The 17826-nt window shown below is 43.6% G+C and overlaps 1 protein-coding gene and 1 long non-coding RNA gene across 2 annotated transcripts; one reads left to right on the top strand and one right to left on the bottom strand.

The window, feature by feature from the left end:
• Positions 1–1946: 1946 nt before the first annotated feature.
• acss2l (acyl-CoA synthetase short chain family member 2 like) lies at positions 1947–17289 on the bottom strand. Its single transcript, XM_072711007.1, has 18 exons — positions 16856–17289; positions 16027–16222; positions 12528–12619; positions 12105–12208; positions 11358–11430; positions 10289–10364; positions 9728–9812; positions 8799–8940; positions 7468–7634; positions 7117–7250; positions 5731–5863; positions 5009–5065; positions 4753–4833; positions 4489–4597; positions 4317–4385; positions 3980–4156; positions 3383–3457; positions 1947–3190 (listed from the first exon to the last, which is right to left on the bottom strand). Exons 1-18 carry the CDS (start codon positions 16977–16979, stop codon positions 3063–3065), a joined length of 2022 nt encoding a protein of 673 aa, XP_072567108.1. The 5' UTR covers positions 16980–17289; the 3' UTR covers positions 1947–3062.
• On the top strand, positions 15666–16548 carry LOC140588802 (uncharacterized). Its single transcript, XR_011989998.1, has 2 exons — positions 15666–15737; positions 15854–16548. It is a non-coding gene; the product is annotated as an uncharacterized lncRNA (long non-coding RNA).
• Positions 17290–17826: the final 537 nt, after the last annotated feature.

Here is a 17826-nt window from a genome sequence, read left to right as displayed (position 1 = left end):
ATGGAAGCAACATGCCTCACCAGGCCAGGTAGTGATCTGTGCTTCTCTGTCTTGCGATGTCACATGGCATTCATCCTGCATGCATCGCTTCTGCCATTAGAACAGTCTGTGTCACCGAATATCACCGATTAACCTTTCAGTGACTCTTGTCCAAAATCTCCTGGTTTATCAAAGGCCTGCAATGCCTTTGTCACTCGCAGGCTGAAGGCGAAGCCACAATTCATCCTGTAGCAGCCTTAAGGTTCATCTGTCCTTCTTCAGTGAGTTATTTCTGGGTGATGTTTTCCATAGTGCTGCTACACCAGGCTCTTACTGATTGCAGCTCTTACTGATTGCAGCTCTTACTGATATGTACAGCACTCACAGTAGGTCTTGGGGTGCCTTAATTCAGTAAGAGTATTGCATATTTATTGGTTTTATAACAAAAATCGTTACTTTATTTGTTTGTTTACAAACAACCAGTTTTACATAAAACATGAATTTCAAGTAGTAATACATTGAACCCAAAATTATAGCTCTAAAGGGCTGTTCTGAGTTAAAAAGTTCATTGAGAAGCAGTATCATTGGGTGCTTTTTAATTAATCCCATGACTTCCTGTGTGACTATCCCATGATATTCAGTGTCACTTCCAGTAAAAGGAGACTTTTCAATTGTTTATATTACTAGATTGATGGATTACTCTTTTTGTTAAAACAGTAATAAGTAATTTTTTGTCTTTTTAATCCTCTTATTTCCAACAGCATTTTTGACTTTTGACAGCATGCAAATGCCTCATCTCTCGGGAAAGCCCACACACAAAGGAATCCAATTTAATCTAATCTGGGCCCATGTGACCACGTCTGTAAGTGAATAAAGGGGGATGGGATTTCGCTGGTGGGGTCTGAAATGCTGGGGGATTTCGCACTGACCATGCTGGCAAATTCGAGGAAGGGACATGCTTATGGGAAGGCTGTGAGAATTAATGTGGAAAACTTTCCTAACTTAGATGTAAATGATACCACTGCTTTACAGTGCCTACTTTACATGACATTACATCAGTGCATTAAGTAGGTGGCCTGCTTTGATTTGGGTGAGCCTGCCCTATCCATACTCCTCTCACACCCCGTTTGACCTTTTTGTATCTGAAATTATGATGAAGGGCTAACATATTCTTTCTTGCCAATTTCATAAATAGACATTTGAAAAATGCAAGTGTTTGGAATACTCAGTAACGGCAAAGGATGTCCGTAACAAAAGTTTTCATCATTTATAGTCTTCTAAACATAACCCATTTCGGTGATTAATGTGTATGCGAGTGTCTGAGGCAGCATAGTGAATTCCTGTTGACAAGATGGCAAGCAGGTTCAGTCCCATGGAGGGGTGACATCGTGAATGGGACCTACAAACTGTAACCCTAACCCTACAAACTCTATCATCGTGGGTGCAACCTTAATGGTCACTCAACACAGGCCAGCGTAGAGAACAGACTCATTGATGGACGTTGGTCACCCTACACAGGTCAATGTGGATAACGGACTCATTGATGGACTTTATCTTGATCCTTAATCACAGTTTACACCCACCTAGCTTTTAGCAAGGGAGTCCAGTCTTTTCTGTTTACGGGGGGGGGGGGGGGGGGGTCGCCCGTTGACCTTGGACCCTCAAAGGTTTTTTTTCTCCTTAAGAGTTTTTGGCTCCTCTCCTCCGTTGTCATCTGGCTTTCTTTATTTAATTTCTTTCCTTCCTTTTTCCGCATTCTGTATTACTCTCTCTAATGATGTCTAATGTATCACAACACATCCATGTAAAGCACTTTGAGATGGCTTGCACTCCAGCAGGGAATAGAATCTTTGAGGGTGAAATTGGCCATGGTGAGCTGCAGGCTAACAAAGAATGACATCTTCCAGAAGCTTTCATATCTGTCTGCCACATGTTTCAGACGCTTCAGTGGAGGTTAAGCACAACTCTTCAGGAACATCACAGCTTAAGGCTTTATTGGATGAAGAGCTTTTGCAGCTGAATGAATACTGTAAAAACAACAACCCTACAACCCTTTTCACTTAAATTGTACACAATGCAGACCACTAGGGAGGTGACATGTGATGTTCTGAGTGTATTTTTGTCTCAGGCCAGATAAACTGATGACTTAAGGGCCTTTAGGTTACTGTAATGACATTTACATATGGCACATACTAGACTAGTTTATATAGCTGCCGTTAAACTCAGATTACAGCTGCTCTTTGTACATGTTTCCAAAGATAGTCTTGGTCCAGTTATACTGATAGAGAGGACTAAACTCCACTAATGACAACAAAACCAAAGTTTATCACAAGCTAAAACTGCTAACGGCACATTTCTGCTGCATCACCTCTGTGTGCAATATTTAACAAGAATGTTTGCTTATTTAATGCTTAGATTCAGTTTTGATTTTGTCTTCTTGATCCCTCTAGCCAAACACTTTCATGTCTGAAAGTGCACTTTGCTCTGGAGAACGAGATGAACCACCCTGGAAAATAAATAACAATGATCACCGTGAAAATATAGTGTTTCTGTTTAATTCCTAAGGCATAAAATTATACAATCATCTCAAAATAAAAGGCACTGTGGAAACTGTACACTTGAAACTTGTTTCTTCAGAGAGTAAAAGGGTTCAAAAACACTGCATGCGAAACATGAAAGGTGACACAGAGTAGTGATTAAACCTGTCTGTGTCCAAAAGTGGGAATTTTATAGAAGGAGAAACATATAATTCTATGGAGATGTACATTTATAGTCGTGTGTGTCACAGGGGCGAGATGGGGGTGATTAAGGGGGTACTCTGATCTGCAGGGGCGAGATGGGGGTGATTAAGGGGGTACTCTGATCTGCAGGGGCGAGATGGGGGTGATTAATGGGGTACTCTGATCTGCAGTGTTTTGTTACTTCATATCAGTAACCTCAGACCCAGCCTCTCTCACATTACTGTCAGTAATCCACAAAGAGAAATACAGTGACATTCAAACTGTTGCATTGAGCATGATCCGTGCTGTACTTCCTGTTGGGATGGGGTGTCCCGTGGGGAGCTTCCCGCAGTTCGGGGGCATTCAGAAGGCCATCTCACACCGCTGGCTGAACAGGACCTCCACCACCTTGGGGTCCGCCATGGTGGAAAGGTCTCCGAGGTCCTTCTCATTACGAGCGATTTGCCTGAGGATCCGCCGCATTATCTTCCCTGTGGGGAAGAAGGGAAACAGCCTGTAGTGCTGGTGGACATTTCCCCACACCACCACCAAGCTCGTCCTCACACTGTCCTCACTAGGTGTCTTACTACCGGGAAGTAAGCCTGAGTGCCATCACCAACCAGCAGTGACGTCTTACTGGTAAGTCATTTCCCAACACCATAGTTCCCGTTGCTGTTTTGTACCTGAGCGAGTCTTTGGTAGTCCTGGGGCATTCTGCATGAAGTCCGGCGTTGCTATTGGTCCGATTTTTTCTCTCACTTAGAAAAATGGGGTTAAAAATTTCACATTTTATTGCTGAATGAGCAGTGAAGGGTACATGGGCATTTTTATTACAGGCACTGACTTACAGACAACTTGAACTTATGATTGTACTGCCATAATGCCTATTATATTCAAATTGGGTTAAATACAATGGTTCATAATAACTACCATGCAATATTTTGTAATGCTTGTGAAAACATTATACAGCTTCAGTGATTCGTTGGCTCGGTACAGTACTGCTCCGTATTCAGTTACTTTTATTATTACTGTATAATCGCAATTATTGTTATGTACTGTATTATTATTTTTCCGACTTACCTACAAAGTCAACGTAAAGACAGACTTAGGGAAAAGATCTTGCTTGTAACCTGGGGACTGTCTGTACTGCTATTAATCAGACGGGTTAATCGCAGTACACACTACAAACTAGCAGCATTTGTTTCAAACTATTCTTGACACACAGGAGACTCAGAGGTGAGCCCATACTTGATGCTCCCATTTTTCGATCTGGACTCTACCTTGTCTCTTCAGCTCCTCAGTCAGTGTGTGGCTAAACACCACGCCATCCTTCAGCGTGATGAAACAGTAGAGACACTCCCCTTTGACCGCATGTGGCCTGCTCACCACGGCCGCCTCCGCCACAGACTGGTGCTCCGTCAGTGCGCCCTCCACCTCTGCTGTGCTCAGCAGGTGCCCTACAGGAACAGGCAGGGCCTGTCATCTGTGTGAAGCTCAACAGGTGCAATACCGTAACCTACCTATAGAGGTCCTCAGAGTGCTCCTCTGAGGGCTGTGAGTGGTTTTAACTCTGCCACCACTAGAGGGCACTGCTGCATCACACTAGCCTGCCCTTACCAGACACGTTCAGCATGTCATCGATCCGGCCCGTGATCCAGTAGTACCCATCCTTGTCCCGCCTGCAGCCTAAAAGCGAGAGGCCAGGTGGGAGAGAGGCCGACCTCCACACTGAAACATGCTTTTTAAATACACAGTCTGACATGGACACCGATTTTAGGGGGAATCTCACCATCCCCAGTCACATAGAAGCCCGGGAACTCCTTGAAGTACGTGTTCTGGAAGCGCTCCGGGTTCCCGTAGATGGTACGCATGATGCCGGGCCAGGGCGTCCGGAAGACCTTGGAAGACAAAGGCTATGGATGGTACTGGGCAGATCAGAAGTATAACAGCAGGGGTCACTGCTGAGCCTTGAGCTTATTTTCACAGGCTGGCTGCTGGCCTGTGTTACAGGTCTGGGCTGAGCGTGTGTGCAGGCCTTGTGGAGCATCCTTACGAGGTGTCCCTCCGCCTCTCCCTCCAGCTCTTCTCCCTGCTCGTTCAGAATGGCTGGCTGCACTCCAAAGAAGGGCAAAGTCTGAAGAAATATGCATCGCAGGATCAGACACACACAGCTTTCCTTAGGCTGCAGACATCAGCTCATCCGGTGTCCAGTATGTTAACCACACAGCTGCCAGAAGCTATGCAGAAATCTGGAGTGTGTCCGTCTAGTAAGTAATGAGGTTCTGCCCAGTTAATAACCTCCAACTTACCGCGGAGCCGGGCTTCAAGGAGATGGCAGCTGGCAGGGGCGTCAGGACGTGCCCCCCCTAAAAGACCACAGCAGAAGGGAGAGACTCATCCCAGTCCGGTCACATGCTCAGCATCACTCGCAAAGCCCCATGGGTAAGAAAAAACATGTGACCACTGGTCCAATCTATATGCTGCTAGTGTCTGTTTGTTTGTGTATTTTTTATTCTGTGCCAGATGAACCTACAGATGTATCTACTGTATTTTGGCGGTTTCTCCTTAACAACAATGACAACAACAACAACAATAATAATAATAATAGTAATGCATCTGCTGTAAAACACATCAAAAATGCTCCAGCCTTAACACAGCTGATGTAATATGGAACTATACTGAACACGTTATTGTTTATCTTGTATATTCGTAAAAACAAAGTTTGCTTTTATATGTGTGGGAGACATGCGTGGCCCATGTTAGGAAAGTTGCTGGTTCAAACCCCCTGAGCCCCTGTACAGGGCCCCCAACCTCTGTTCCTCCAGGAACTGGCTGGCCCTCCTTTCTCACATGTATGTCACTTTGGATAAAAGCGTCTGCTATATAACTAAATGTGAATGTCATCTGTAAACAATATGAAAAACATTACTAATTACTAATGAGAAACAGCACGTTTCTGGCCAAGGTGGGAGCTGAGTAACGTGAGCAGGGATTATGGGCGGCGTGTAGACAGTGAGGGAGCATCACGCACTGTCTCCGTCTGCCAGAATGTGTCCATGACGGGGCACCTCTCCTGGCCGACCACCTGGTGGTACCACAGCCAGGCCTCCGGGTTGATGGGCTCTCCCACTGTGCCCAGGATTCGCAGGCAGCCCAGGTTGTACCTGTCAAGGAGCAGAGCTCAGGGCCAGGAAAAGCAGCAGCTTTGGGCCTCTAATGGTCAGGCGCACGGCGAGGGTGAGAAGCGGAGCCGTGTCACACAGCTCTGTGGACCACACACTTCCAGCCATCCAAGCATGCAAGACTGCGCACCCATTAAACAGTCAGAGAGGTGCTTCTTACCCGACACTGACAAGCCTAAGACATTTACTCAAAAAGAGAACCATACAGGAATCTGAATGTCTTTACATGAACGTTAACAGGGGGACAGGGGACAACCTGGACAGGATGTAAGACTCAAAATAAATAATATGTTAAAATAAGTTCACTGAACTGAATTTCTCTCACTTAGCAGTAGGTGGCACAAATGGATTGATTTCCAATATACAGTTTCAGAAATGGAATTAAATTGACAGGGGACAAGGGACAGGGATCACTGCAGACAGGGGACAACTAGGACAGGATGTGAGACTGTGAATGTGTAAACTTAAATTCACTGAACTGAATTTCAGTGCTGACATTTAACATAGTGTCATGGTATGGGCAACTGTCAGTTAAACAAAAGAACAAACTGGCACAAATCGTCAATCAGGCCGGGAAAATCATTGGACACAAACAGCATCAACTCTCCTACTTGTACACACAGATTTTGACAAAAAAGGCACAACAGGTTTATCAAGATTCTATCCACCCTCTTCATTGTGCATTTCAATTGTTGCCATCATGCAGGAGACTTGTAGTCCCGTTAGCCAAGAAAAAAGGCTACAAGCGGTCATTTGTTCCGTCAGCTGTAACTATTCTTAACAAAGACTTTTTTATTAGCAGATAGTGTTATTATACAGGTATTTTATGTATTTTGTTTTAAATTTATTTATGTTAAATTTTTTTGATTTTAACATTTTATTTATATTTAGTTGTATTGATATATGTTTATTGTGTATAGTCTTGTTTGTATTGTGTGCTTACGTCACTGTTAAAGATGAATTTCCATCTGATGTAAATTTGATGGACATTAAAGGAATATTCTATTCTATTCTCTCACTTAGCAGTAGGTGGCACAAATGGATTGATTTCCATTATACAGTTTCAGAAACAATATAAATGTGCAATTTTGCAATTGCCAGTGTGACTTCTAGACTGAACATAATCTCCAGCACAACTGAGCAGGTGTGTTTGGATTTCGGCTCCTGTTCCGTGAGGATGGCGCTGTAATGGGTGTCTCTGCCTCCAGGCAGGCGTGCAGTGCGCGCTCACTCACCGCTGGAGGGGCTCCTTCCCAAACTTCATGAGCAGGCGAATGGCTGTGGGCGCAGTGTAGAAGGTGGTCACGCCATATTTCTCGATGATCTCCCAGTACCTTCCCACGTGGGGATAAACAGGCACCCCCTCGAACTGAGAGATACACAGGACTCCCATCATGAGCAGTCAGCTCACTGCTTTATACACATAAAGGAAGCTACATCTGGATAAGCAGGCTGGACAGGGTGGATATCACCCAAAATTGTAAGCAACTGTCAACTTTCCATGCATGTTAATCAGAGTTTAACATCCCAAAAGCCCTTAAGAGGTTGAAGCAGGTGGCTTGATGATGACGATGACTGAGACTCACAAGCACGCTGGTGGCCCCGTTAGCCAGTGGTCCATAGGTGATGTAAGAGTGCCCAGTGATCCAGCCAATGTCTGCGGTGCACCAGTACACGTCATTGGGCCGATGGTCAAAGACGTACTTAAATGTCAGCGCTGTATAAAGTAGATATCCAGCAGTGGTGTGGACAACTCCCTGTGGGCCACACAATCAAGGGAGGATGAAACCCTCAAAGGATTTTCCCCGAAGGTTAGACTTTGTGTTGACTCTACAAATGATGTATTGTGTGTCAGAGCAAACCTCCTGCAGGCTGCTCTTCAAAAAGCTTATTCTCGTAATTAGTGGTTGGTGAAGTAATCGAATGTGTCAGATGGCTGGAGACAGGTGTTACATGTAGTCTAATCATGTGAATAACTGGCTCGACTGATTGTTTGCTGGATGGGACACATAAATATCCACATGGAAAAGTTTTTTTTTTAATACTGTATATGACTCTTATGTGTTTTACCCAAATCATATAAACTCTTTGTACGACACTCAAAATAAATATACAATGTATATTAACTTATTGTGTCTTTAGACATATGTCCTAGACATAGATATACATCCTTTATTCATGTAAAATACATATGAAATTAATGTACTTTAAATATGTTTTGTAAGTATTAGTCTTTCTACATAATTCTTTGAATGAACTCAATTGAATCATGGATAGTGGTTCCACACAACTAGAATGTGAATTTTGAAAAGGAAACATCCTTTTTCAGTTGATGCATTTACTTTGTGTTCTGAGTATTTTCTCACATCCAGTTAAACCAACTGAATGTGGAGAGACCATAGGTGTCTTTTGTTAGAATGTGGAGAGACCATAGGTGTCTTTTGTTAGAATGTGGAGAGACCATAGGTGTCTTTTGTAAGAATGTGGAGAGACCATAGGTGTCTTTTGTTAGAATGTGGAGAGACCATAGATGTCTTTTGTTAGAATGTGGAGAGACCATAGATGTCTTTTGTTAGAATGTGAAGAGACCATAGGTGTCTTTTGTAAGAATGTGGAGAGACCATAGGTGTCTTTTGTTAGAATGTGGAGAGACCATAGGTATCTTTTGTTAGAATATAAAACCAATATAAGTTCTATTAAGAAACAAGAAGCAATAAACAGGTCACGTGTCTCAATCACGTCAAATGTAAAGTCCATGTATGTTTTTCCTATAGTCTTTTCCCTCGAGTGCCTTACATGTTAATTTAAGTGTTTTTGGTAAGAATCTAGCCATAAGCATACAAGAAAAACCACTGACTGAACATAGAAGAACATTATCTGTTGTCATATATAATTGAAATAAGAAAAATGCGGCTACTTGCCTTGGGCTTTCCTGTGGATCCACTAGTGTACAGAATAAAGAGCGGGTCCTCAGCATCCATCCACTCTGGCTCACATGTCTCAGATGCGGTTTCCATGACTTCATCCCACCACACATCAAACTCCACATCCCAGGGGCTCTGCAACGAAGAAGAGATACTACTTGCATCAATTTATAAGACATGGCACTTACTCTTTACTAAAGAAATGCCATATTCTGATTTTGACAGCAAAAATCACAAAGAAATTCCGTAATAGTGAAACCAGGTAACAAAATTGGGTAATTTGGTATGAGGAGCTTCTCATGCACCAGAATGATAAATACTGGCCTATGACCCAATGTTCACTGGCTATGTTCACCTATGACCCAATGCTCACTGGCTGTGTCCACCTATGACCCAATGCTCAGTGGCTGTGTCCACCTATGACCCAATGCTCACTGGCTGTGTTCACCTATGACCCAATGCACACTGGCTGTGTTCACCTATGACCCAATGCTCACCGACTGTTTCAGTTTTGTAATCGAGGAAAAGCAAACCAAGGGGCTGTACTGAGGGAAAGATCAGGAGCAGCTTCTCTGAGAGACAGCATGAACTGGCTTAGTCACAGGAAGGAACAAGAACAGGCTCATGTTAACACAAATCACAGACCCTGAACTGCAATACTGAGAATGATCCAACCAATGAGGTCAAGGCAGATCACAGTTACATGTCATATAGCAAATGCTCCAGTTCAGCAGTCCCATTAAATCTTAGCTTGCAGCTGTAAGGCCTTCTCCAAGGAGAATCTACCTCCCTTGATTTATTTTCCTTAGGCACTAAGCCCCTTGGACATGTAAGCAAATCAGCACCTCAGATGAACACAGGTCTGATGGGGTGAAGCACATGCATGACATGCAGATTTGACCTGTATGGGAGGTGGGTCTACCTGCAAAGCCTCAGAGGGACCCCCGTTCACCGTGCGCAGGCCGTGGTGTCTCACCACCATGCACTTCTTCACTGTGAACATGTCTCTAGAAGTAGCAAAGTTTGAACGTACAAATCACTTTGCATATAATATGACACAAGCAAATATCTCTGAGGTTTTCTTACGTGTAATTAATATAACACGATCAACTAAGAACATAAGAAAAGTAGATTAATATTCAGGATCTCGGCTAATTGGTGTAATACTTGACTGTATTGTTGACATTTGCTGCTTCCAGTTGACTGGCATAAATACTGTTGACTCAAAACAATTTAGTTTCTTTGATGCAGTACAGAAGTTTCATTTAAGACACGCAAATGGAGCAACAGATGGACCACACGAAAGGCATGCCACCATTTCCCGGGCAACCTGACGGCTGCTAGGCGGGGGGTCCGGATGAGGGCTGATAATGGCCACCCCTCAGTATCGGGACCCATAACTCAATGACGGGGCCAAGCGGCTCCCGGGCCACCAGAGCAAACAGCGCAGCGATAAGGCTGCCGGAGATCAGCGAGCAGCTACTTCAGCCTGCAGCGGCTCAGCGCCTCGTCTGCAATCTGCTTCAGGTTGATCAGCTTCTCGCCTCTGTACACGCCATCTGCAGTGTGAGAGCAAGGCCAGGACAAACAGCGAGATGAGGAAGGCACGCGGACCTGTGGCATGAGAGTAAACAGCACAGGGCCCGCGTCCACCGGGAAGGGCTGTGTTTTCAAAGCAATTTACGAATCCATAAAGGCAGCCGATAAGCTGGTGTTTGAGAAACAAGACTCATGCCCAGTGGGCTGCCCTTATACATGATAGAAAGGCTCCATCTTTACATTTTCCCTGAAGTGTTTACGCAGTGTGGGGGGGTGTGAACCTAAAGTCTACACCAGCAAGCACGGGCACGAGCAAGGGCACATACCCTGAACGGGACACCAATCCACTGTAAGACACACACTTAAAAGCCACATGCAGTGTACAGACGCCAGCCCACCCTGAACGGGACACCAATCCACTGTAAGACACACACTTACAAGCCACATGCAGTGTACAGACGCCAGCCCACCCTGAACGGGACACCAATCCACTGTAAGACACACACTTACAAGACACATGCAGTGTACAGACGCCAGCCCACCCTGAACGGGACACCAATCCACTGTAAGACACACACTTAAAAGCCACATGCAGTGTACAGACGCCAGCCCACCCTGAACGGGACACCAATCCACTGTAAGACACACTTACAAGACACATGCAGTGTACAGACGCCAGCCCACCCTGAACGGGACACCAATCCACTGTAAGACACACACTTACAAGACACATGCAGTGTACAGACGCCAGCCCACCCTGAACGGGACACCAATCCACTGTAAGACACACACTTAAAAGCCACATGCAGTGTACAGACCCCAGCCCACCCTGAACGGGACACCAATCCACTGTAAGACACACACTTACAAGCCACATGCAGTGTACAGATGCCAGCCCACCCTGAACGGGACACCAATCCACTGTAAGACACACACTTAAAAGCCAAATGAAGTGTACAGACGCCAGCCCACCCTGACAGAAAACTGGAATCATGGAACAACATGATACTTACCGGCCGTCACCAAGAAGGAGCACTGGGCGTCCAGAATCCGCTCACAGAGGGACTCAGAGGAGAACCCTGCAAACTGAGCACAGTGGAACCACTCAAAGCCAGAGTAACAGCCAGTCCAAAAGTGAGCTTAAGTGGGCTGTCCTGGAGCCCCGTGGGTGAGCTTATCAGCCAATCCTGTTGTGGCCCAAAAGGTAGAAACCAATCATTAGGAAGACTGGTCAGGTGCAGCTCCACCCATGTCCCTCCGTGCTGGACCCACACATACATCGTGCATACTGGTAATTAGTTCCAGTTGGAAAAATACAAGAATTAATACAAAGTCCACAATGTCCACCAGTGGACATCATGTGTCATAAACAAACTTGCAAAACATTAGGACACTTTGCCAGCTGATGCCTGTCTGTTTTCACAGAAGCACATCTCATTCTCCATCATGTATTCTGCAACCTCTGTGTGCTTATAAGCTTATTGGTAACCAATAATACACATTGTAGGAAGCAGACAGTATCCAGGTCAACACAGAGGCAAGATGAATGACATTTAGAAAAAAGTTTTTACTGTTATAAAATATATTTAGAAAATATTCCTACGGGAGTTTGTTCGTGTAGGTGGTTATAGAGACATGGCGATTGTTTTTCAAGTAAGGCAGCCAAGATGTGCAGGTATACGTGTAGGTTTCTAGCGGCGAGCCGAGCCGAGCCACCTGGCTGAGAAGGTATGTCTACCGTGGTAAGGAAGTGTTCTTACCACTATGGAGTGAACCGCCCCTATACGGGCACAGGCCAGCATCGTGTACACCAGCTCCGGAATCATGGGTAAGTAGATAGCAACACGCTCTCCTTTCTCAACACCTAGCACGGAAAAAAGAACACATAATTCTGATTTTAAATCAGATTAATCATTTTTAAAAATAGCACTCTGACAGTGTCACACTTAACTAGTACAGGACTGTATTTCACATGTAAGTATTTTAAATTAAAAGAAGGTAATTCACATACAGCATTCATAATAATGATCTTCTTGGTAGTAAGATTGTAACATTGTGCATCTTATAACCACTGATTAGCTACATCAGCTGATTTTCTTCAGAATGACCTGTTATGTGGTAAGTTGCTTATATTGCATATGGCTGGAATGCATTAATTAAGCACAGAATGGAGAATACAGTACCCATGTGCCTGAGGACATTGGCGCACTTGCACACTTGTGCCAGCAGTGAATTGTAAGTGATGGAAAGATGGTGATCAGGTGAGTTTCCTTCCCTGGAGAAACAGAACAAGTAAAGTGACGCGACCCTGCGGATTCAGTCAAAGTCAAACATTTCAGATCCTGGCCAACTAGTTCATTTAAGGTGACACTAATCATGGTTATGCAATAGTAACGCTGATCACACTTTTTAACTGGACGTGATTTAACGGACAGCACACATGGCCAAAGCTCTCAAACTTTTTCATTGTTTGGCCTAAGGTAGGACATATTAAAATAAAGTTTCTGTACTTTAGGTAATAGATTACATGCTTGCCCTTGTCATCCATATTTGGTTTGTGCTCAGTCTAGACTGCACTTAGGTAAATATCCCCCCAGCACATGGCCGACTGCCTGTCTGAACTGCAACCTGTGACGTCAGTGCTGCAGCTTGCAGGGCCATAAATGGCACATGGCCGACTGCCTGTCTGAGATGCAACCTCCAACATCAGAGCTGCAGCTGACAGAGCCACATGCAGTATGTGGCAGACTGCCTGTCTGAACTGCAACTTCCAATGTCAGGACTGCAGGTTGCAGAGCCACATGCAGCACATAGCAGACTGTCTGACTGAACTGCAACCTGCAACATCAGTGCTGCAGCTCACAGGGCAACATGCAACACATGGAAGACTATCTGAACTGCAGTCTGTGACATAAGTGCTGCAGCTCAGAGGGCCACAATTGGCACATGGCAGACTGCCTTTCTGAAATGCAACCTGCAACATCAGTGCTGCAGCTCATAGGGCCACATGCGGTACAAGGCAGACCATCTGTCTAAACTGCAACCTGCAGTGTCAGTGCTTCAGCTTGCAGGGCCACATGCAGCACATAGCAGTCTGCCTGTCTGAACTGCAGTTGTGACTTGCGACATTAGTGCTGCAGCTCTCAGCCGTACACGTGGAACATGGCAGGCTACCTGTCTGAACTGCGACCTGCAACATCAGCACTACAGACGGCACTCCCATGGGCACGGCCAGTGCAACTACAGGGGATATTTGGGGCCGCAAATCAGTGCCAAGCATAAACTTTAATCATTTACCAAATGCTTCCGTGGATGGCACCAGACGCTGGTATGGCTCACCCTGGATGACTTTGATGTTCTTTATGATCTCACAGTGCAGCCACAACAGATTATTCATTTGAAATTTAGGTTTTAAATGGCTATGTCTATCCTCAGCCATCCTCTTTCTTCTGAGGTAAAATGCAAATGTTTTGCAGAATAAATAACACCCAACATTTTAATTTCGCATTATTTAAATTCACTATTTTTGTTCTGCGTTATGATTACAGGCTGCCTGGCAGACACGTGTCAGTATTACACCTTCATCTTCCTTAGTTAGGAAGCTCCCAGCTCGGCTTGCAACCAGGCACGTCCGCTGATCCTGCTGGCCACACAAAATAATAAAGTCATTACTTTGAGCAAACTGCTGAATCATATCAAGTCAAGGAAGTAACTTCCATGACTGCTCCTAAATGACTGACTAGTATTCTCTGTCCAACTGTCATGTGGTCAATTCAGGATAAAAAAAGTGGAGGAGGGGCTGATTTTCTGCCAAAATATTCTTAGCCTGCCAGACTGAAATACTCATTTCCAGGAAGCGGTCCCTCTGAGCGCAGTCTACTTTTCCCAAAAATGTCTCTCTGCATATGGCTCGCGCTTTCTGGAACTGCCGCGATGATGAAACTGTAACCTTGCAGCATATCTTTTGTACTACATAATGAAAATGTAGGGGTCAAGGGAGATAGTATTGTGAAAATTGCAAGAGATTAATCGGGATAATCTAAAACAGTCGTGTCCTTAACTGTGATATTGAAATTCATAGTGAAAAAAATATCTAAAGCTTTGTAGTTCTACAAAACATATAATTTTCATGAAAAGTAGATCATTTTTAGAAGTTTCTTTGCAAACCCACAGTTGAGTAAATTAACCACATAACAAAGACCTGGTACTTCTTAAGTCTAACTGTGTCACACTGTTACCATACCACAGAAAGCTTTGGTACTGTGTCACACTGTTACCATACCACAGAAAGCTTTGGTACTGTGTCACACTGTTACCATACCACAGAAAGCTTTGGTACTGTGTCACACTGTTACCATTTCATAGAAAGCTTTGGTACTGTGTCACACTGTTACCATACCACAGAAAGCTTTGGTACTGTGTCACACTGTTACCATACCACAGAAAGCTTTGGTACTGTGTCACACTGTTACCATACCACAGAAAGCTTTGGTACTGTGTCACACTGTTACCATACCACAGAAAGCTTTGGTACTGCATTACACTGTTACCATATCACAGAAGGCTTTGGAACTGTGCTACACTGTTACCATATCATAGAAGGCTTTGGTCTGGTCACAGCCAGTGTACACACTAACAGTCAAATTGACAGGCCAGTTGTAAAGGAATTTTAAAAATGCAATACATAATTACAATTAATCATATTCTTATTTTTTATCTTAAGATGGGCTTTATTAATCTCAGGGAGAAATTCTATGAATACTGTCAGGGTCAGCACCCACCCATGCCTGCCCTTCATATTGTTTCTCTGTTTGGCCAGCAGGTGTTGCTGGCCATCCCGTTCCCTCTTCTGTCATTGTGCTGGACCCTTGTGTGTTTTCCATTCTCCTTAGCTTGCTGCATAGCTCAATGGGTTCAGTGTATGGCACTAAGGCTGTAATCTTGAAATCATGGGTTTGAGGCTAGTTCCTGGTCTACAGTACCTCATCTGTTTATTTGGTTTTTCTATTCCCCAGTGTTTTGTTAAATTTTCTGTCTTAGTTTTTCTGTCCAAGGTTTTCCCTGCTTGTGTCCTGTTTTTTTTTTGGGTTTACTTGTATTTGTTCTTATTCTTTCCTAGTATAGTCAGCTCTCTTATGTTCCATATTTTCTAGAGCAGCGTTTGTGCTAGTTAATTGTAATCCACCCCACCTATTTCCTGTTAACCTGTATTGCTTTTTTGATTGGTTCATTTGATTATGGGTTACACCTGTCCTTTGTTTGCCCTTGATTCCCTGTGTGTATTTAAGTGCCTGCTCTCACTCAGGTTGTTAGTCAGTCATTGTACTATGTGCCTGTTCTCACTCCTGGTGTTGCCGGCTTCCCTGAATTTACGTCCTTTTGGTATCTTCTAGGTTAGTTCTGTTTCCCTGGTTGTGTTAGTTTAGTCTCCTAGGTAGTTCTGTAGATTTTCCCTGTTTGTTTTTTTGCTTCATCATTTACCTCAGCATGTTCCCTTTCTTTAATTAAGCCCCTTGTCTAGGAGCTGCAGAGTGGATCACTACCTTTTCCTGCCTACGCCATGCCTCGAGTCCATGACGGAAAACATATCTTCTGAAACAGTGCACCTGGTTTTCTCAGTTAGACCACAGCCCAATCTGAACCTGTATCAGTGTACAATAGGGAAACAGTGCTTTTATTTACCAGTAGAATGCCACCCTTTCACCAAGGTTCTTCTCCAGGATATTTCGGTCGAGGACATTGTAGCACACGTTGGTTTTTGCGCCTTCCATGAATTTCACATAAATACTCCCTTTTGTCATGTCAAAATTATACTGCAGGATCTGTCCTGTTGGGGGCGTCTTCCAATAGAAACCCTCAGCAACTTCTTTCCAGAATACTGTGAAATGAGAGGGACAGTGCAGCTTTGCTTTCAAAGACAAGGAGAAGGATACTATTCTCTGAAAAACATGCAAATCACTTCATGGATACTTTTTTAAATGCTTGGGAAAGCAGTGGGAAAGATGAAACGTAAATCATACTCAAATGAAGTGAATGAAATTGTTTTACTGATGTTTATTGTGAACTTTACTTTTTGTTTCTATGTAAATGCAATGTAAGAATGCCCATCCTTCTCAGAACCACTTGCGATACATTAATGTGTAGCACATTATAATGTATATGCCTTGCAGTAATGATGCACCCCCAAAATTATATTATTTTTTTCCACAACAGAAATTGTTTATAGCAAAGCAAGCCACGTAACCCAGAGACGATCACACGGTAATGAAGCAATTCCGTATTCAAATGGAAACAAAACAGTTATTCAGAACCTACAATTTGCAAAACTCTTACATAGTTATAGAAAACAGCTATACATCTTAGGTTCAAGTATCTTTTCACAGTTGTCAAATAAACTTATATTTGGATTTCATAATTTCACGTATCCTTGAAAATACTCGCAATAGAAAAAGAAATGTAAAATGTAAAAATGTTACTATGAAAAACAAATGACAGAAATATGTAAACTTACCTTCTGGGTCCTCAGTGGATTTCTTGTATAGTCTGAGATATGTTTTAAAGTCCGGTATATGTGCATCCTTTTGTAAGTCTTTTGGAGGCTGGAACACCTTCTCTTGAGATCCGGGAAGCACCATTCTTGAAAGTTCTTAATGTGAGCTAGATGAAAAACCAAGATGACCTGCAAATACGTCCGGTGTAACTACAGTAGCAGTATGAAGGCCTAAGGCCTTTTTCCCGTTTAATATGCACGTCTACGTTGTACCTGCCCCTAATTCTAGTCCTGAGTTAATATTACTGTATGCTAAGTGCCGAAACATCCAATCAGACAGCTCCCTTTGGCACTCCCACCTTTTCATTGGCCAGTCCTTCACTCGTCTCTTGATCGTATTACAGTCTGAACATCGGGTGCTAGAATGCAACGGGTTGGTCTGTAACTACCGCGGTGTTATGAAAGAGCCTCCTGCCAAGATCATGACACATCTGCCTTATAAAACGAGGCCACTTTAAAAATAAGCAATTGAATTGTACATTTGTGTAATCGAATAAACGATGTTTGTAACTTTATATTGTTTCGTTAAATGTACAAGTGTTTAGGGGAAAAATGAGCAATTTACTGCTTGTATCTGGAATCCTCTACAGAAAAGAAAAAACGTCCGTCTCATCCATAAACAAAGATTTTATTGCAAAAACACATGAGAGTATTATGTCTACATATTTTTTCAGGGAAATAATTCGGTCTAATAAAGGTTTTTGACGGGGGAAAAAAAGGAGGAACTACAAATTGTCTTGCGTTATTATTGTTCAATTAAACCATATCAAAACTAAACACATTACGGTATCTAAACAAAATAATATTAGACAAACTGAAAAGATGGTCAATTCAGATGATGGCGTTTAATTCTTATACAGTAAGTGTACTTCTGCCCAGTTTGTGAAATACGGGGGGGTCCGACACCCCCGATTAACCCACGAGACCCCCTG

Source organism: Paramormyrops kingsleyae, chromosome 4, assembly GCF_048594095.1.
Source record: "Paramormyrops kingsleyae isolate MSU_618 chromosome 4, PKINGS_0.4, whole genome shotgun sequence".
Taxonomy (NCBI): domain Eukaryota; kingdom Metazoa; phylum Chordata; class Actinopteri; order Osteoglossiformes; family Mormyridae; genus Paramormyrops; species Paramormyrops kingsleyae.
Note: the sequence above shows the minus strand (reverse complement) of the source record. Positions and strands in the feature narration are given on the sequence as shown.

What these genes read in the sequence shown, in the direction of transcription:
- acss2l (XM_072711007.1), bottom strand. Translation starts at nt 16,979, where the DNA reads ATGGTGCTTCCCGGATCTCAAGAGAAGGTGTTCCAGCCTCCAAAAGAC. An exon ending in CAATGTCCTCAGGCACATGG is followed by an intron (nt 12,209 to 12,527) that starts GTACTGTATTCT and finishes TTTCCGTGCTAG; the next exon opens with GTGTTGAGAAAGGAGAGCGT. An exon ending in GGGAAGGAGCCCCTCCAGCG is followed by an intron (nt 5,864 to 7,116) that starts GTGAGTGAGCGC and finishes GCTCCTTGACAG; the next exon opens with GTACAACCTGGGCTGCCTGC.